This window comes from Lissotriton vulgaris, chromosome 8 (assembly GCF_964263255.1).
Source record: "Lissotriton vulgaris chromosome 8, aLisVul1.2, whole genome shotgun sequence".
Classification (NCBI taxonomy): domain Eukaryota; kingdom Metazoa; phylum Chordata; class Amphibia; order Caudata; family Salamandridae; genus Lissotriton; species Lissotriton vulgaris.
In genome coordinates, this window is record NC_141696.1 from 1,117,221,239 (window position 1) to 1,117,243,006 (window position 21,768).

The 21,768-nt window shown below is 47.2% G+C and overlaps 1 protein-coding gene across 1 annotated transcript in view; it reads left to right on the forward strand.

Annotated features, from left to right (window-relative positions):
- NAA16 (N-alpha-acetyltransferase 16, NatA auxiliary subunit) overlaps positions 1-21,768 on the forward strand; it is a 772,708-nt gene that overhangs the window by 602,097 nt on the left and 148,843 nt on the right. The window contains exon 16 of the mRNA XM_086934938.1: positions 7,784-7,892. Coding sequence (XP_086791064.1) covers positions 7,784-7,892 — 109 coding nt within the window. The remainder of the gene's footprint in view (positions 1-7,783; positions 7,893-21,768) is intronic.

Genomic DNA, 21,768 nt, shown 5'->3' on the forward strand with positions numbered 1-21,768 from the left:
CCAGCAGGGTCGAGAAGCCTTGCTAGATCTTCTCACCACTGTCAAACGTATACTGTTAAATGTTTTGCACATTGTAGTTTCTACAAGAACACTCATTAGGAGACATATTCCAGCTTGCATGGAACACCGGTCTCCTGTACCCCTTCCTGTCCTAAGTTCTGGAAAAAAATCCAAGAACGACTGGGCCCAAAGCATTCAAGTGACTCCTGGTTGGGCCAAAAGAGAGTGGTACCTTGGCCCTTCTGGACATGAGCCTTTGTCCTTCAATCAGACTACCACTTTGGGAGGATAGTCTGTCACAGCACCCGGGTAGGCTTTGCAACCGTAATCTGTGCTATATATACCTACATGCATGGAGATTAAGCGGCAGCAACTGATTATGTTCGATCTGCCACTTGAAGTGGTGGATTACATCCTTCAATGAAATCCATGTTCGAGGCATGTGGGCTGCTGAATTCATATCTGTGCATAGATCGCCGCCTAGTGTTGGGTCCGGATGATTGCACATTGTTGTCCTGGAAGAGTCTTCGAAGTATCACAAGATAGGTGGCTCCTCCCCTGGACTACAGTGCGCATGGGCATCCTCTCCATCCTCAGATTGTTTTTTTCCGCCATTGGGTTCGGATGTACTTTCGATACTCGGAGTTCAGAAATAGACAAAAACTTTCTAAAGCCCAAAAGGCCTTCAGTGCATCTGTATTGTTCTTCGATCGGTACCAACTACTTATTCCTGTTCTTTCTACTCGGGACGTCGAAAGGGGCCGCGTGGCCTTCTCGACACCAGGGATAATCGTCGATGGAACGAAGTCCTTTCAAACGATGCCCCAACTGTAACTCTAAATACGCACACATTGATAAACACCCAGTCTGTAACAAGTGTTTATCTCCAGAACACAACGAAGCCGACTGCTTAGCTTGTGCTCAATTCCGGTCAAAAAAGACACTTCGGGTTCGACGAGCGGCGAGGTAGACGATGCAGAAGTCAGCGCCTGAGCGAGAGAACATCTTTGGAGACGACTAAGAGGTCGTCAAGCCAGAAGACTCGGATCAGCAGTCTGAGCAGGAGTCGGAACATGACTCCAACTACTGCGTCAATGAGGAAGAAGACATCGTCGAGGTAGGGGACGACGATCCAGGCATTGGAGCCGGCGAGGACACTGGGCCAACCGTGAGTACGGAGCCCGATATATTCACAGGTTCAGATTCAGAGGCTCGGGTCGAGGCATCGCCAGAAGGCCTTAGCCAAGATTGAAATGTCGATTCTATAGCCCCGCAGTTAAGCCCGGCTAAGAGTATAATACAAGAGCCATCGGTGCGACATTACCAAACTTTGGGAAAATCGAAACCGAAAGTGATAGAACCTAAACAGAAACCGAAACTGATCGACATCCCATTGTTCGGACCAAAAATGGCGGATCCGTCGAAGCCGACCAAAAAAAAACAGGTAGTCGACCCGTCGAGGTTGCATGCAAAGGTTGTCAAGGACAGAGCCACTACACCCATGTCCGCAATTAAGCTGAAGGCCGTCGAGCCGACGACATCGACGCCAAGCAACACAAAGAAAGGTCTCGAAAGGACAACGGTTGTCGATCCCAAAATACGGGTCGAACAACAGAGGCAAGTGCACACAAAAACACTCAAGCCAAAATCAAGACTCGAGCCGACGGACTCCGTCAAACCAAGGCAACAAAACATCGCTCCGAAGCAGCAAGCTCCGAAGTAGACACCGGGCCAAAGGATGGTTATCGAACAACCAAAAACAGTCGGATCGATAACCACGGCGCCGAAAAAGGTCATACAGTCTACTAAGACGGTCCAACAACCAAAGTCTCTTGCACCGATAAAATTCGTACTTCCTCCGCACGTCAAGCCGAGGACGGTCGAACAAGATTGTGGATTCGAACCGACCCAGCCAAAAAGGCCAAAATTGGGGGAAAGAGCTAAAGTACCTGACGAACAGGACCCATCAGCTGAAGAACAGTCCAAACTGTATGTCGACCCCGATACTGGGAAGGTTACCCTATTAAAAAGAAAAGCCAGACCTGACACTAACTTTGAGTCCTACAAAATACCTCTGAAAAGAAAGACACTTCAACATCTCCAGTTCTTTTTGAGACTATCACACCGTATGTCCAGGAAACCTATACGTACTCGCCCACACACACAGATGACTATGGGGAGTATGAAGACAATGAACAGTACAATTATCCGACGGATAATGACCAGGACATACAAACTCAGCCATGGTCTGACCCTGTGGATCCTGGAGACTCTCAGACAATTCCTGACAATACTGCATAGCCTGTTAAAACATTGCCTACAGAGGACACAGCTGCCTTCAACGCACTAATAGAAAGAGCAGAATATAATCACCAGGTGGAGATGCATGCAGATCCCATTGATGAGGACTATATCTTTGACACTTTCAGCACCTCAGAGAAAAACGTCAAAACGTTGCCAATGCTAAAAGGGGTGCTTAAACATGCAGGGGACCTATTTAAAGACACAACCAGGGCACGGGTCATCAACCCTAGGATAGAGAGAAAATACAGGCCAGCACCGGTTGACCCTACATACATTAAGGGACAACTGCCTTTGGACTCTTTAGTTGTCTCCAAAGCACGTAAACGTGGTAATTCTCAAACCTCTGGTGAAGCTCCTCCTCCAGACAGAGTCAAAAATTCAGGAGGCTTCTGGCAAAAGGGTGGCTGCTCAAGCAGCTAACATATGGAGAATTGCAAACACGCAAGCCCTGTTAGCCAGGTATGACAGGGCGCACTATGACACACTGGAGCAAATCTTCCAACATCTACCAGACCTTTATAAGGAACAGGCAGAATTCCTGATACAAGAGGAAAAGCTCATATCTAACGCATCCATCAAATGTGCCTTAGATGCAGCAGACCCAGCAGCCAGGGCTATCAACACTAGTGTCATGTTCAGAAGACATGCGTGGCTACGCATCTCTGGGTTCAAAAATGAAGTTCAAACCACTTTACTTAATCAACCTGTAAACTCTGACTATTTATTTGGTCCTGATGTGGACACAATATTGGACAAGATGAAAAAGGACACCGAGACAGCCAAGTCTATGGGTGCCTTGCAGTCACAGCAATATAGAGGCGGTTCCTTTCGTCGCTCCGGCAACAGAGGAGCTACTAGAGGAGCCTCAACACAGCAAACCTCTTACAATAAAGGCAACACGCAAAACACCTACAACAAAAACAGTAGAGGTGGATACCGTGGCAATAACACCAAGGGTAGAGGACGAGGAAATAACAGCTCCAGATCCTCCACCAACACCAAACAGTGACTTCTTGTCACTGCCCCCAGACCATGTAACACCGGTCGGGGGAAGATCACAGCAGTTTCTGCCAGTCTGGGAAACCATAACTACAGACAGGTGGGTGAGGAAAATTATACAGCATGGCTATTGCCTAGAGTTAATCTCTAATCACCGCCCAATATACCCCCAAGACAACGTCCTATGTCCGCAGAACACCTACACTTGTTGCAGCAGGAAGTCATCAGCATGCTACATAAGGGGGCCATAGAACTAGTACTCTTAGAACACCAGGGTACAGGGGTGTACTCTCTGTACTTCCTAATCCCCAAAAAGGATGGGTCTCTCAGACCAATTTTGGACCTCAGGCCCCTAAACCAATACATCTTATCAGAGCATTTCCACATGATCACTCTGCAGCAGGTGTTGCCACTGTTGCGTCAAGGAGACTTCCTCGCAACACTGGACCTCAAAGACTCATATTTACATATACCTATACACCCGGCACACAGGAAATGTCTCAGGTTTACAATTCTAAACCAGCACTACCAATTCAAGGTCCTCTCCTTTGGGGTAACGACAGCCCCAAGGGTATTCACCAAGTGCCTAGCGACAGTAGCTGCACACCTCAGAACACAGCAGATACATGTCTATCCATATCTGGACGACTGGCTAATACAAGCACAGTCGGCCCAGCAATGTGCCAGCCACATGTCGCGCACTATTCACCTCCTGCACAGTCTAGGTTTTTCTCTGAACTACAACAAATCCCATCTCCAGCCTGCCCACGTGCAGCAGTATCTGGGAGCAACAATAGACACTCTGACAGCAAAAGCACAACCAAATTCTGCCAGAATAAACAGCATTCAAACGCTCATCCAGAAGTTCAGGTCACAACACTCACTCCCAGCTCGAGTGTTTATGGAACTGATAGGCATGATGGCCTCGTGCATCTTCATAGTCCCCCACGCAAGACTTCACATGCGTCCGCTGCAGTAGTGCCTAGCACGGCAGTGGAACCAGGCTCAGGGACAATTAAACGACCTAGTGTTGATGACCAGTCGTGCATACAACTCTGTGCATTGGTGGAAACCACAAAATCTTTGCAAGGGACGACTGTTCCAGGAGCCTGTACCACGAATTGTGCTAACGGACGCATCACTGATAGGGTGGGGAGCCCATGTCCTCCACCACACAGTACGGGGCCTATGGACCACGCAGCAGAAGAAACTGCACATCAACCTGCTAGAGCTGATGGCAATTTTTATGGCAATCAAAGCTTTCAAGGTACATCTGTGCAACAAAACCGTGTTGATCCGGACGGACAACATGACTGCAATGTACTACCTACAGAAACAAGGAGGAACACACTCTCCAAAGCTGTCGCATCTGGCTCAAAGAGTGTGGAAGTGGGCCATCCAGAGAAACATTTTTCTCATGGCGGAACACCTCCCAGGCAAGGACAGTCAGATAGCGGATCTGCTCAGCAGACACAGCCAGCAAGTGCACGAGTGGGAGATTCACCCCTCAACCATACTTCCAACAGTGGGGACAGCCAGAAATAGATCTGTTCGCCACAAAGGAAAACGCAAAATGCCGGTCCTTCGCCGCAAGGTTCCCACACCCGCAGTCTCAGGGCAATGCGATATGGATGAACTGGTCAGGCAAATTTGCCTACGCTTTTCCACTACACCGTTGATACCGCTGGTGGCACGCAAATTGCGCCAGCACTCCATGACGCTAATCCTAGTTGCTCCAACATGGGCGAGGCAACCGTGGTACACCACGTTCCTAGAACTTTCCGTGGTGCCTCATCAAAGACTGCGACTAACGCCCAGTGTCTTAACGGAGAGCCATGGAGACATTCAGCACCCAGATCCGCAGCAGCTGAACCTTGCAATCTGGCTCCTGGGGTCCTAGGGTTCGGCTACCTCAACTTACCTCCTGACTGCATGAACATTATTAGGGAGGCAAGAAAGCCTACAACAAGAACTTGCTATGCGTCAAAGTGGAAACGTTTTGTTATTTATTGTAACAACAACATAAACCCACTAGACGCGTCAATTCAAAATATCATATGCTATCTTTTGCACTTATACCGCTGCAATTTAGCCTATACGTCCATATGGATACACTTAGCAGCCATATCTGCTTACCTTCAAAACAGGCAGCACCTTTCACTGTTCAGAATGCCTGCAATTAAGGCATTCATGGAGAGCCTCAAAAGAGTGATCCCCCCCAAGACACCCACCTTCACCTGTCTGGAACCTAAACGTTGTTTTAACCAGACTAATGGGACCACCTTTTGAGCCTTTACACTCCTGTGAAATACAATTTTTAACATGGAAGGTGGCTTTTCTCGTAGCCATTACTTCGCTTAGAAGAGTTAGCGAGCTGAAAGCCCTAACTATTCAAGAGCCATTCATTCAAATTCACGCAAATAGGGTCGTGCTTCGGACAAACCCTAAATTCATGCCCAAAGTGTTATCACACTTCCACATCAATCAGACAATAGAACTGCCAGTGTTCTTCCCAAATCCACAGTCAGTACCTGAAAGACCCCTGCACACACTGGATGTTAAGAGAGCTCTCCTATATTACATAGACAGGACAAAAGATTTCAGGAAGACAAAACAGTTGTTTGTTGCCTTTTCACCACAGCACAAAGGCAACCCTATTTCAAAAAATGGTTTCGCTAGATGGATAGTTAAGTGCATCCAAATAGGTTACATTAAAGCTAAACGCACTTTAACAGTTCCCCCAAGAGCGCATTCCACACGCAAAATGAGAGCATCCATGGCTTTCCTAGGAAACATTCCTCTAGAGGAAATATGTAGAGCAGCCACATGGTCTACCATACATACATTTACCAAACACTACTGCGTAGATGTACACTCCAAGCAGCTGTAGGACAGGCTGTTCTCAAAACTCTTTTTCAGACTGCTGCAGCTGGCACAGGTAACCACCGCTAGGGGAGAGACTGCTATACATTCTATGGACAGATATGAATTCAGCAGCCCACATGCCTCGAACGAAATATGCTGCTTACCAGTATGCATCTGTTCTTGGCATGTAGGGCTGCTGACATTCATATCGCCCACCCTCCTCCTCCCCGGTGCCTGTCGCAACTGTAGCATTCATTCTTACTCTTACTTTCTTGCATGGACATCTCTTACTGTACCACACTCCATCTCTGCCACAATGGCAAAAAACAATCGGAGGATGGAGAGGATTCCCTTGCACACTGTAGTCCAGGGGAGGAACCACCTATCTCGTGATACTTCAAAGACTCTTCCAGGACAACAATGTGCAATCATCCGGACCCAACACTAGGCGGAGATCTATGCACAGATATGAATGTCAGCAGCCCTACATGCCAAGAACAGATGCATACTGGTAAGTAGCATATTCCTTAAGCCAGGCCCTGGGACAAATTTGTGGCTCGGTGTGGGGCTTCTAAGAACGGTCGGTCCATTACAAGTAAGCTGTTGGACATCATTTTATTTGTCTTATCTTTTGCCCAACAAGGCCTTGCAGTGGACACTATTTAAGTTTATTTGACTACTCTCTCTGCCTTCCTGTATGTACCAGACAAACCTTCCTTGTTTAAATAACCTGCTGTAATGAGATTTATTACAAGATTGACATGCATATTCCCTCTAAAGCTGTTCGTGATGCCACAATCAGACTTTAACATTGTCTTGATATTTCTCACTTTAGGCCCTTCAAGTGGATGTATAGTTGCTTGGTTCATTTCCTGACTTTGAAGACTGTTTTCCCATTGCGATTATATCAGCTTGATACATGAGTGAACTTCAGGCACTTTCATTGAAACTGCCATACTCCACCTCCCAGCCTCCCTAGACAATGTTAAGAAACTGGTGTCAAAACACACATGGTGCTTATATGCTGCTCCTCTCTGTTTCTTTCGGGACATTGTGAAGTCAGCGCAGAGCTGCATGGTGCCACCGAGCAGCGTGTGGGAGCACTGCTATGGAGAATATTTTATGGATCCAGTCTAGACCCTCTGGCACAGTCTCAGGTGAGGAATCTGTGGTTAGATGGAGTATTCACTAGAAGACATTTTACCAAAGGTAAGTAACTTGTCCTTTAATTTGTGAAGACTTGTCACCATTTAATGAATCTTTCAACCAATCAGATTAATCCTCCTACCCAGTCTAACTTATTGCAATGACCTCTACATGAATTTATCTTAAATTGCCTACTAAAAACTGCAATCAGTGCATACTAAGGCAGCCAGACTTATTCTCTGCACCCTACTGTGAAATCCCATCAGGTAGGCAATAAAGAGTTGTCACAGTTGCTTATTGAAAGCACTAAATCCAAAATATTTTCCATCCTACCACAAGAAGTCTGCTACACTGAACCACAGTAGTTTACCTTCTGAACTTTACAAACATCCTAAGGAATTTAAATAACCGTAATGTGTAATGTTTGTTTTCTTTTTAATGCTGTAACACATTTTTTCTTTTAAACTAGGTGGAAGATCCGTTAGAAGAATCTATCAAGTTCCTTACGCCACTTAAAAGCCTTGTTGCAAACAACATTGACACACATCTCTTGGCATTTGAAATATACTTCAGAAAAGGTAAAACGTGAAGTATTTTCATTAGTTTTTTATCTTGCCTTAATTGTTAGTTATTTTCATAATCTTCCCAACTTGTAATGCTGTTTACTAACCAGTATGGGGTTTTAGCTACATTCCATCCTAAATTTGTGTTAATGGCGGAAACCCTGCTGTGCATAGAGGAAAAAATAAATGCTTTTATGTCCATCTTTATTTGCTGTTCTAATATTCATGGAGCTATGTTTTTGTCATTCTTGTCCAATGCTTTATTCTTGTGTAGTGCATGACTATCTTTATAGTGCAAAACTGTGTGTGTGTACACACACATTTCTGGTTTGCTAATAACTTTGGCACCGTTAGATGAAACTTTCTTAAAAATGCTCACCTACCTCCGCTTCCTGGAAATTTTGGGGTGATCCTTCAAGCGAGCCTAGAAAAATGCAGGGAGGAATTCTAAAACACATTTTCTCCATAGGAAAATTAGACACCTCTACAACCACTTTGGGAGGGCAGAAAGCAAGATCTTTGTCCAGAAAGTGTTTTTTTTTTTTAATTTTCTGTAACTCGGTGCTGTCGTTTGTGAGAAATTAAGGTTCAGAATATTTGTATGTTTCATGCCACAGAGGATCCTTGGAGGCAGCCAGATCTCAAGATGAGTTCTGATTAGTTGCTATCGCACAGATTTCTCATGGAGGATCCTGGCACCAAGAGCAGTCTTTCACGTTTGTATTTATTTAATAGAATGGGGCTGTTTCCAGGGACCAGGCGGGGCTGCAGGGGCCCCGAGGCTCCCCCCGCAGCCCCCAACATAAAACATTGTGAATTCCCCCGGGTGGGCACCAGGGCACCCCTTTGATTTATATAAAATAAAAAGGTACTGTTGCCGGCTGGTGGCCATTGCCATCCTGAAGGCCTACATGTTAACTGCGTTTCATGGTAGGCCATGAGCATTTTCAGTTCGGTATGCTCCCCTATGGCCTTACCAGCGCCCCTCTGATGTTCACAAAAGGGATTGTAGTGGTTGCAGGATATCTTCGGAGGTCAGAAGTCCCAGTCTTCCCACTCCCTCGACGACTGGCTTTTGAAGGTGAGCTGATCCCAGGTAGTTGTCTCCCACCTCCAGACTATTGCTAACCTCCTAACGTCATTGGCACGTTGATAATTAACCCCTAAGTCGCCCCTGAATCTTTCACAAATTCGCCTCTTCATCAGAGCCATTCTAGACATGGTGCAGTTTCGCGTCTGTCCCCCAGAAAATAGAGTCCAGGATATTTGGGCTATGATCCCGATATTTCAACCTCTGAGGATGACTCTGAGGCTTCTAGGACTGATGGCCTCCTGCTGGTCATGCATGTCTGGTGGTATATATGGGCTCTGCAAGTTACAGCGGACACCGCACCAGGGGCATCTTTCCTACATGGTCCCGAATTTGAAGTGACTGCTAGAGATCTGCAGTAGTCGCTGCAGGACAGTTATTGGGTCAGTGACATACCTGTGTCGTTATCCCACCCAGAGCTCACAGTTGTGACCAATGCAATGCTTCTTGGTTGTTGAGGCGATCTGAGTTGAGGTGGAGATAGAAGCATGTAGTCTCCGGCAGATGCTTGGCTCCATATGAACCTTCTGGAGCTTAGAGCTACTTGTTTGGCATTGAAAGCTTTCCTGCCCACCATCAAAGGGAAGCTGGTGTTCATGACAATACCAGTGCCATGTGGTACAGCAACCAGCAGGGCAGGTGTAGGCCTTATGCCTGGAGACTTTGCATCTCTGGAAGTGGCTAGACTACCAAGGGAATTTTCTGAGGACACATCACCTAGTGGGTTCAATGAAAGCAAGAGTGGACAAGTTAAGCTGTTGCTTCCTTGCGTATCATGAGTGGCAGTTACACTCAGAGGTGGTGCATGGTCTTTTCCACGAATGGGGAGAACCCTAGGTCGATCTCTTTGCCACTGCTGGGAATGTGCAGTGTCCGCACACTTGCACGTTGTGAGTTTACAATGCATCTCTCACTCGAAAACGCGTCCGCAGGGAATGGAACTTGGGACTCCTGTAACCCTTCCCACAAATTCCTCGCCTGCCCTGAGTTATGAAAGAATAGGACTGACGGGGGCCCAAGTCCTCCTAGTGGCTTCGAAGTGGACACAAAGAGTATGGAATTCTGAACTCCAAGGCATGAGCATCTGACCTCTGAACAGGCTTTTGGGGAGATCTGTCACAGCAGGGCAGGGTCCTGCACCCAGACCTGCTCGACCTCCACCTCCACACTTGGACATTGAGCGGCGACAGCTATGTGCTCTTTACCTTCGTCCAGAAGTGGTTGATGTCATCTTGGCAGCCAGGCATCTCTTTGCCAAATCTGTATATGCCTTCGATTGGAATAAGTATCTGATACAGACATCTGCTTTAGAAACTTCCTCAGGCGCGAAACTGGAACCAAAATTCTTTTCCCATAGTTGTCCACTGAATGTGACATCAACGGAGTCCATGTAACTCCCTCGCCGATGTCAGTTTCTTTTTTTTTAAGCGCTTGCAAAGCAGATCCGGAGTGGTTAGGGGGCCGCTTTTCAGCCCATCTCGACGTTTTGTCGAGGGAACGGTGAGCTTTTTGCTATGTCTTCACGGTTTAAACCCTGTGGATCTTGTTATAGACAGATGTCAATCACAGATCCTCATGCCTTCAGTTTTTGGTGCCTTGGACAGCACAATGACTCTGAGGAGCGCAGTTCCTCTCAGTGTATTTGGTTGAAGGCTTTAAGAGCGCGTCATATGAAACTACTGGCGGTGCGATTATCTGAGGCACAGCGTCATCGTCAATTCTTGCCGCAGTCCAGAGACCGGTCGAGGAGCCATTCGGTGAGAGGGTACTCCGCCGTCTCCCAGCTTTCGGTGGTGGAGCATTCACACAAGTCCACCCTAAATATCTTGGACCCGGGCCGACTCTAGCCCAAATGCAGGAATATTACTTTTCCATGCATATTGTTTTGGGGCCTTAGTCCATCTGGTGCTCTTTCTGGCCCAAGGAGGTTACCTGACTGGATCCCCGCTGGCAGGTTCTCCCTCAGGGACAGTTGGGCCCTCTGAATCAGTTATCGGATTCGATGCGGCGCCGGTGCACAGCCTTTCGCGGTTCACACATTCGATGTCGGGTCAGCCAATGACGTCGGTGACACTGATCCCATTACTCTTTCCGACGTCGATACATTGCTGCAACGGCACTGGATGCGGGGCCAATTAAGCTGTCTGGTTTGGGCAAGTGTAAATCTTGTCTTATTCAACCTGTTCCTGCTTTTCCTTTGGGAATGACCTGTTTGGCAGCCTACTTTGGAGGAATATTGGCTGACCGAACTGGGGGAGGATAGCAAGGTAGAATCCTCTGCAGTTTCAGATGTCCTTTCTCCTCCTGGTATGGCAACAGTTTTCTTATTCTACAATTTTGAGAAGGGGATCTGCGTTCTTGGGTTGCCAGCTTCCCTCAATGGAAGTATCCACAGACCCCTATGGTGGATGTACTTCACCAAGGTGAGACAGGAGTGAACCTTGACTCTATTATATCAAGTCTCTGTACGAAAGTGCCCTCTTTTTGCACGGTTGCCTCCACTTTTTGCCAAACTGTTGATGTACTTTGACTGAGTGAGCCATGGGTTCCTGCCAACCAGGTACCCAGGGCCTATGTTCTTTCCCTAAACTGTACTGATGCAAACCCCAATTGGCACTTTTTGGCCACATGCCCCTTGTAACTGGTACCGTAGGTACCAATGGCACTGTGGCCAGGGAAGGCCTCTAAGGGCTGCAGCAAGTATTGTTCTACCCTTCGAGGCCCTGTACCTTTACACTCGCACACTGCTCTTGCAGACTGTGTGTTTTGGTGCAGAACAAAGTGAAGAGTCGACATGGCACACATCCCTGTGTGCCATGCCTATAAGGCACTGCCCTGGCATAGGTAAGCCACCCCTCTAGCTGGGTGCACTATACAAGTGGTGAGGGTACAGGTGCACGAGACATCTACCCCTACAGTGTCTAAGCCAATTCTTAGACATTGTAAGTGCAGTACTGCCATTAGGAGTATATGGTGCTGGGAGTTTGTCAATATGAACTCCAAAACATCATGATGGTTTTACTGAAAACTGAGAAAGTTTGGTATCAAACTTCTTAGCACATTAAAACCCACACTGATGCCAGTGGGGGATTTAATGGAAAAATGCTCTCTAGAGGGCATCTTAGTGATGCCCCCTGAAAAACGACCTAACTAGTGTCCTGGCTGAGTAGCTGCTCGCCAGCTGCCACCACCAGACAGGTTTCTGGAGCCCTAGGTCGAGAGCCTGCTGCTCTTTGTGGTCTGAAACAATGCACATCCTGGGGCGAGGTGCCAAGCCTCCTCCCCCAGGATGGGCTGTGTCCACGAAGGGGAAGCTTCAAAGGCTTGCCGCCTTTGTGAGCTACCCCTGCCATTTGCTGCTTCCAGCAACTGGCCCCCACCGGTTCTGACCCCTACTTCGGGCGGGAGAATCAGCAGGGAAACCAAGTGAGGAATGGAGGTGTGCCCACCTTTGCCAACCCCACCCCTTTAGGTGGGGGAGGTGAGGGGAAGCACAACTCTTATTCTCCAGTATTGGGGTGTCTTTCCTAGATTCACATGCCTGAATCATTCCCGTCGTCGGAGTGGGAGTCCCACGGTACATAAAACAGCAATTATATGCACATCAAAACCAAAAAACCTCGGTAATAACCAAACAGGAAGTAAAGTACCCCTGAGCAACAGGAGCAAAAACTTCCACACTCATGACTTTCCTAGTCATTTTGCAGCCAATCAGGCGACAGCACCCACCAGAATGTTCTCCTCAGAGGCTCAGGCTCTCAGATTTTCTACCGCACGTCGTGTGGAGGGAGTCTCCCTGAGCTCTGCTCAGTACTCCACAACTTTGGTTGGTTTTTACTTACTTTGAAGATGTCATCTTCTAAATCTCTCTTCAGGCCTTGTGAATCTTGTGGGAAGCTTAGGCTTTTTAAGGAAGATCCCCACAAGAAATGCATTTATTGCCTGTATCCAGACCATGAGGTAAAGGATTGTAAGATCTGCAGGACCTTTACTCAGAAGACCCTCAGAGACAGGGAAGGTCGTCTTCTCCTGTGGCTGCAGAAAATCAAGTACCAGGACAACCCCCTATCTGAGGTAGGAAGTGTGGCCTCGAGGTCAACTATGTCCTCTAGAAAGAGGAAGGCTGAGGAAGAGGTATCTTCTCCTGGGGCTAAGGTGTCGAAAAAAGCTCCATTCTAGCTTGCCTTCCTCCTCCACAAAGAAGGCTTCTCCACCTTCAAGATCTGGACCTAGTACGCCCCCAAGAAAGTCTGGAAAGTCTTTGTCATCAAAAAGACTGTCACAGAAAGTTATACCTCAGAAAATGACTTCGGCGCCGACGTCGGCAACGGCTTCTCCGTCGACGATCATCATCATTGACGATTCTTCAACGTCGACAGGCAACTTTTCATCGCTGAGGCCTAAAATGTTAATGTCTTCGGCCTCTTCCTGGTCGACGCTGGTCTCCGTTTCAGTTCGACCCATCTCGTCGACGAAGATAATGCCATCGATCGTCGATGCTCCATCATAGACGAAGGGTTAGAAGGTCCCGTCGACAAGCGCATCGTCGACGAAGAGCACATCGACGGCGCCTACCCCGTCGACGTAAGCCACCCCGTCGACTGATTCCTCATAGACGAAGGTCACCTTGCCGTCGACGACTTCACCGTCGACGAGAATGACATCATCGTCGACAGCCACATCGTCGACGATGATTGCCTTGTCGACGAAGTTCACTGTCTGATCGGCGGCCACTGTCCATACGCCATCTCCGTCGACGGTTTTACCGTTGACGCCTCTTCTTTCATCTTGTAAGGAACTACAAGTTTGGTCTGCTGCACCGTCTGCATTCTCCTTTGCCTCGTTGTCTACGGAAGGTTCTTTATTGGAAAGACGGGTCTCTTCCCTAGCGGCGCTCTCCCCGCTGAAGTTGCCTGAACAGCTGTTGGACTCTGAAGAGGATGAAGAACCATCAGATGTGTATGAGAGGTTCCCCGCAGCTAGGAGTCCATCTGAGCTGCTTATAAAATATCAGGACGAGGATGAGGAAGAAGAGCAGTTCCTTGAGCCTACAGGTCAGGCTCCTGCCACGATGCCTACGGCACAGATACCGTTAGCTCTCCTCAACAACTTGCATTATATGTTGGACGACTACTATCACCGGTTTCCTCCATCTGAATCGGCAGAGTCGCTCCCTTCGACACCCATGCCTCAAACCTCTGTTTAGACCTCCAAGACAATCTTCTCCAATACCATCACCCGAAATACGAGCTACAATTCCACCTTCTCCGATGCCATCCCACCATACTCAGGAGGCTGTCGCCACTGATGAAGACAGGGAGGAAGGAGAAGTGGATGATAAGTCTGTACTGTCGGAGTGGGATGACTATCAAACACAAACCCCGTCATCTTCTGCTCCTCCTGCTGCAGACTCTCTGCTTGTAGATATTGGAGGATTCCATCTCATAATGGAAACCGCAATGAAGAGGTTTCTAATTTCCATGCCATCTTGACACCTCAAGCCAAGCCCCCCCAAGAACTGATACTTTATCATGAAAGTTTCCAGAAAAATTGTGCTATCCTAACTATGGTGCTGGCTTGTGGTTTTCTTCTGGTTAATCTTTCAGTAAGCAGCGCTTGCCTAAGGTCTATTTTAATTACCTACCTGTTTTTAACAGTGCTTACTTACTTTTAAATTCTGTTTATTTGTTTTTAAACTTTAAAACTGGGATTGTTAAAACAGCTTACTCCAGTTCAAAGGGCTACCTTAATTCTGCATGTTGCACTTTCTTCTTCATTTCCCAATCGCTCCCTAGTCCCCGGTCCGCCGCAGCAGTTCCTGCCAATTGAGCGGAGGAACGGTGCTCCTTCCCCTGGCTATCCTACTTCCGGCAGGGACACTACTGCTGACTAATTAGGAGCGTCAGTGTGCGGACGCGCAGCCAAATGCAAGCCCGTCTGCGCCCCTCCACGCCTGTTGCCAGAACCCTGTCTGTTTCCTGTATGATTTTAAAGACCAACCACAGAGGCAAGTGAAAACAATTTCAATAATAGAATTCATCTGGAAAGAGGGACTAAAAATCATGTCGACACCAAATTCTCTCCCTGCAGTCTTGCCCCGCGTAGACAAGAAGTATAAGGCACCTCTCACCTAACCTGCATGCCTTATAGGGCAATCCAAGACGGATTAATTTGTCACCCAAGCGGCTCAGAGACGGGCCAGAAACACCTCTTCACAGGTAATCGCTCCACCAGACAGGGATGGCAGACGTCTGGACTCCACTTGAAAAAAAGTCTCAACTATAGCTGCAACTATTGTTCGTGCTGCAAACTCCCTAGCAATATTAGGGAGATACGATAGACAAATGTGGTCGATATCTCACCATGTGTTGAAAAGCTTCCAGAGCCTGAAAGATCAGAAGCCAGAAAAATATTGCATGAAGGGGTGTGTACTTCTGCAGAAATGATCGATGCAGCAGTAGATGTGGCATCTACAGGCTTCAGGCAGTTGGCGGGGGCAGCAGTGCTAAGAAGGCAGGGTTGGCTAAAGTCAAGATCCTTTCGCCAGGAGGTCCAGGCTAAGATTATCGATATGCCATATGATGGGGAGTTTCTCTTTGGCCAGCATATTGATGAGGCCCTGCTGGCCATAAAGAAGGACACAGAAACGGCAAGGTCACTGGGAAGCCTGCAGTTTCGGAAGTCGTCCTTTCGTGGTGCCAAAGGACGTGGATCCTTTTCCAATAGAGGGGGCTAATGTCAGCAACGCTCGTACCAATCCTCGCAAGGTAACCAGAGGTATCAACCGTACAAACGGCAAACATACGGACAGCGAGGTAACAATTACTCGCAAGCAAAAAGGAAGTCTTCTCACTGGGGACAAGATTTCTCCATGAAACAATGAGACGTACCACCTGCCACCATCTCTGCACATTCCCAGGTCGAAAGTTGGAGGAAAAATATCCAGTTTCTTTTCGAATTGGTCCAAAATTACTACGGACAAGTGGGTCCTGGATGTAGTGACCTGGGGCCACGCTTTAGAATTCATCAAAACCCCTCCCAATTCCCCTCCCAAAGGTCCACCACCAGCTCATCTCAAAGAGCTATTCTCCCAAATAAATGTAATGATTTGGAAAAGAGCAATCAAAAAAGTTCCTCGATTGCAAAAGGGAACGGGGTTCTATTCGAGGTTCTTCCTTATACGCAAGAAGTCAGGAGAATGGCGCCCCATCCTAGACCTGTGTGCCTTCAACAAATACCTCAAAAAATTATACTTCCGGATGTTAACGCTTCAAGAAATCCTCCAGTTTCTCTCGGAAGGGGTTCACATGGCCACCCTCGACCTTCAGGATGCTTATTTTCATGTACCGATCCTTCCCAGGCACAGAAAGTTCTTAAGATTCAAAGTGACTGGCAGGGATTTTCAATTCAAAGTTCTCCCATTTGGACTTCGTTCAGCGCCCCGTGTTTTCACTCCAATATTAGCTCCAGTGGCAGCACATCTTCGCTTGGAAGGCATTCAAATTTTTCCATACTTGGACGATTGCCTTATCAAGGCCAGTTCTTTAGGAACAGCAAGAGCGCATGTTCAAAGATGCCTGTCACTTTTCCAGTCTCTGGGTCTCTCAATCAATCTCGAAAAATCCCATTTAACTCCGTCTCAAAGAAAGTCATTCTTGGGAGCCACACTAGAAACTCACTCAGGCTTTCGTCTAAAAAGAAAGACCGCTCAAGATCTGCAAGATGGCTCTCCTACTGCAATAAAAGAGTACGTTTCAGTTTGGATGTTCAAATCTTTCCTAGGGATGATCTCATCCTGCATCCCTCTGATACCCAACTGTCTCCTCCGAATGAGGCCTTTACAAGAGGAACTCAGTCTCCAATGGTTGCAGGTTTCGGGGTCGTTCGACGACAGGATCAGCATAACTTCTCGTATGAGAGAAGTCTTTCATTGGTGAATTCAAAGGAAAAATGTGCATGAAGGATGTACATTCCTGACGGAAGTGCCAAGGTTTACCATCACCACGGATGCTTCCCTCGAAAGATGGGGTGCACACCTTCAAGGAATGACTGTCAACGGAAAGTGGAATGTGCAACAAAGGAAGTGGCACATTAAGCTGCTAGAGCTGCGAGCCATTTTTCTGGCCTTTAAAATCCCTTTGAACCGTCATCAAGGGGTCCACGGTTCTAATTCGGACAGACAATACAACAAGTATGCATTCCTTAAACAAGCAGGGTGGTACAAAATCGTCCCTTCTCTCTCAACAAGCCCAGGAGATTTGGGATTGGGCTCTGGATCACAAGATCAATCTTTCAGCTGTTCATGTTCCAGGGATTTCCAATGTACTAGCGGATTCTCTCAGCAGATCTGCAATATCCAATCACGACTGTGAGATCCATCAACCAACACTGGACCGAGTCTTTCGTGAGTGGGGTCACCCCGACCTGGACTTGTTTGCCACAATTCAGAACCGCAAATGCCCACACTATGCAAGCTGGCTTCCCTACAAGGACTCATGCGGGGATGCGCTTTCGATGAACTGGTCTCAGATATATGCATACGTTTTTCCTCCGATTCCGTTGGTTCCCAGAGTCATCAGATTCTCATTGCGCCCAGATGGCCTCGCCAATATTGGTTCACCGAGCTTCTCCTCCTCTCGGAGTGCGATCCCATTCAGTTTCCACCAATACCGAATCTTCTGACCTTGCAAGGGGGTCAAATTTGTCATCCTGACCCAGCTTCCTTGAAATTAGCAGCTTGGCTCCTCAACACATTGAGTTCGCCCATTTAGATATCCCTGCGGATTGTCAAGGTTTTCGCCAATGCTAGAGCACCTGCCACAATTAAGACATACAAGCTCAAATGGGAAAGGGTTCTGTACCTGGTGTCACTCTGCCAATTTACATCCAATTAATGCTAAACCAGAACAGATCTTGCTGTTCTTTTTCATTTTGGTAGGTCGGGTTTATCTCATTCCACAATGAAGGTGTTTTTGGCAGCCATTTCCAGATTCCGTCAAGATGGCTCTACCTCTCTTTATTCTGCTAGAATAATTCAACAATTTTTTAAAGGACTATTACGAATGTTTCCTCCTATTTGACGTCCACCTCCATCCTGGTATTTAAATGTGGTGCTCGCTCAGCTCTTGCGTCACCCCTTTGAACCTATTCATAAAGTGGATCTCAAGTTCCTTTCATGGAAGGTTTCTCTACTTTTAGCACTGAAGGGTCAGTGACATTCAGGCGTTCACGATCAAGTCTCCTTTCTTACAATTCACTTCAAATTCAGTGGTGCTTCGTACCAATCCAAGTTACATGCCTATGGTTCCCTCTGACTTTCATCTTAATGAGCCAGTAATTCTAAAGACATTTTTTCCAATTCCGCAAACAGCGGCAGAAAAAGCCTTGCATTCTCTAGACATCAGAAGATGTCTCAAGTTCTATCTCCAACGAACTGCAGCAATGCAGAAAACAAATCAATTATTTGTAGCATAGGGAAGGCTACGTCAGGGATAGACTGTATCCAAGCAGACTATAGCCCGTTGGGTGTCATCAGCGATTAGTCTGTGTCATCAGCAAGCGGGAAGGCCTCTACAGTCTTTGCCAAGAGCACATTCTACAAGAGCGGTCTCCTCTTCTACCGCTCTCTTCGCAGGTCTGCCTCTACATCAGATTTGCAGAGCGGCAACTTGGTCCAGCAGGCATACGTTCACCAAACATTACTGTTTGGATGCTGCAAGTGATGCAGATACTTCAGTGGGACAAGCAGTTCTTGGCAATCTTTTCAAATATGGTGAGCCTCTGTTCCCCCTCCTCCACTATGCTCTTTTTAGACGCTTATTCTTACATGTTATTCTCTTTTGCTAAGCATGCATATATACTGTGATACAAGAAGCGTCTAATGACCATTATGTTTTGTACTGCTATCTACTCCTGATTCAGGCATGTAAATCTGTGAAAGACACCCCAATACTGGAGAAGAACTATAGTTACTTACCTGTAATCTGTGGTTCTCCAGTATTGGTGTCTTTCATAGATTCACATGCACCCGCACACCTCCCCTCAGAGGATTCTCGGGCGATTATTTTGGCTTCACTCCTGTGCGAGAAAATCTGAGACCCTGAGCCTCTGAGGAGAACATTCTGGTGGGTGCTGTTGCCTGATTGGCTGCAGTTTGGTCTATGCAAAATGACTAGGATAGTCATGTGTGGAAGTGTTTGCTCCTGTAGCTCAGGGCTACTTTACTTCCTGGTTGGTTTTTTGGTTTTTATGTGCATATAATTGCTTTTTTATGTATCGTGGGACTCCCACTCCAACGACTGGGAATGATTCAGGCATGTGAATCTATGAAAGACACCAATACTGGGGAACCACAGATCACAGGTAAGTAACTATTGTTCGACCCCTCCATCTGGCAGATGTGGGGACCTAGCCAACCAGAGAGGCATATGCCCCCCTCCCACTGGAGTGTGGCATATTAGGGGGTATGCCCACCCCAAGGAAGGGACGCATTGGTCCAGACCTTTACCTACCTGTAATGCCCCTAAAGCTAGTATTTAGGGGCAACCCCGAACCTTGCCTTCTCAGACAAGAACAGACTAGAAGAAGAGAATAAAGATCGAAGAAGCCGTTCTGAACTAAGAAGAGGAGGATGCCCACTGACTTGGCCCCAGCCTTACTGGCTTGTCCCCACCTCGAACCTGCTCCAGTGAAATCCTGGGGTGTCCTGCAGCCAGCACCCCCAAGAACCCGGAGGACTTGCCCTGTCCTTCCAAACCAAGACTTTATCTCCTGGGAGCACCGGATTTGCTCACCCACAGACTCTGGCTCCGGCCAAATTTGAGAGTCTGCACCACTTTGCACCCGACACCCACAGCACAAGTTAGAGTGGACCAACACCGTGAGATGGTCTAAACGGTGATCGTAGCCTGAGAACCAGTGATCTCTGACCTGCTTCGAATCTCCTGGTAACGCCTGCAGCCCGTTTCTGCTGTATCCCCCGACCGCGACCGGAGCTGGTAACAAAACGCGACTAATAAAAACACCCCTGCACCCGACGTCCCACAGCCTTGGGTGGCCCAACCAATGGTGTTCCATCATTCCCAGGCATCCCAACTTACCTCTCCAACCGGTGGCCTCCTCCAGAAGATCTTCATCCCCGATCCTGCAGTGTTTGTTGCAACCGGTGAATCCCCATTGAAAACAGCAGGGCACCCAACACCAAACCTGCACCCGGCCGCCCCTGTGCTGCTGTGGGTGCACTTTAGGTTCTTAACCGGATCCCCCTTTGCCCTGAGCCTAACACCTGGAGCTTTTCTCCCACAACCTCCTGGCCTGCTCATGAAGAGCCACCAACCGAAGGCCCCCTATCCCAGTTGGATAACATTGGGCCTCAGCACTCTGCACCAAGCCACCCTAGTGCGCTGAGGGTGCTTGAAGAGTGCACCCTTGACCCTGGGGGAACCCTGGTGCTAACCCCAGAATACCAACTCCCACAACAAAGTACTTAACTGTAAACGGATTACTCCATTTCCTCCCATCGGATTGCATTGACGCTTTTCTTTGAAAACATTTCTAAGTGTGGAGTTGGTTTGTATGAAAATTTGAAAAACTGCAAATATACAAAAACTGTATTACTTACTTTTGTCTAGGAGATGTCCCAGTGTGATATCTAGGCGCATCACTCAGGTTAGCAAAAGTAGCTTAAAAAGTAATCCAATAAGTAATGTGCATGGTAATCTGTAAAGTAACTGAAAAGTAATCTCGAATTGTCTACTTATCTGTAAATTAACTACTGCATTTGAACCTGCATTCAACTGTAATTCACTGCACACAAACTTGCCAAGTATTATTTCACTTACCTGCACGAGGCTTGCCTTGATTCTAGAAATAAAATACCTAAATAATATTTTTTTATACAAACAAATTGGTCTAAATTCAGTCTTTGAGTGTGTGACATCATTTCTTGCCTGAGTGTGTACAACAAATGCTTAACACTACCCTCTGATAACGCTTTACAGCTTGCCCACACTACCAAAATGGAGAGTAAGGTGATATCTACTTTTACCTCTGTCTACCACTGAACTTTGTGCACACTATACCTCATTTTGGTATAGTATATACAGAGCCAGATTACAACAGTCTCTGTTTAGCCTTTGTTAGGAGCTTGGCTGAAACCGGTTACGGAAGTTCCAGTGACAGGGCTGTGACCCATAGTCATAGACCCGACCCTGGAGTCCTAGTTTGTCTCTTGCAATATACCGCTACAGAAGGGCTGGTGGTTCAGACTGCTAGGGCTTTCCTAGACCCTAGTGTCTTTTCCTTGGTTCCACCAAATAAAGCCCAGATGGCTAGAACATTGTGGGAGGAATATTTTCTCTTCTGTCAGTTCAGCATTGAGGTTTATTTATTTATAAAACAGGGCATGCGTTTTTGCAGATTTTCTCATGCTTTATGGGACTCGGTGACGCATCAGCTGTCTTCTCTTTTAGAGGAAGGCTGAAGTGAACTCCTCCAGGTGGTACAAGATGGCCGGGAAGAAATGAAATTCACCATAAAATGTGGTATTGACAGCACCAATTTCATGGGTAGCGCTATGGCTCAATTAGTTGCACCTCATGGCATGCATGGCTGTGTCAGTCTGGGTTTACGAGCCTGTACAGAATAGCCTGAAAGATATGCCATTTGATGGTGTACATTTATTTGGTGAACATGCTGATTAAGCTTTAGGGCAATTCAGAGCTGGTCGGTGTGACAAAGCCACCTAGAAATGCCTTTGAATGTTCTAGTGGAATTATTTTTTTCTGACTTGCAGAAAGAAGT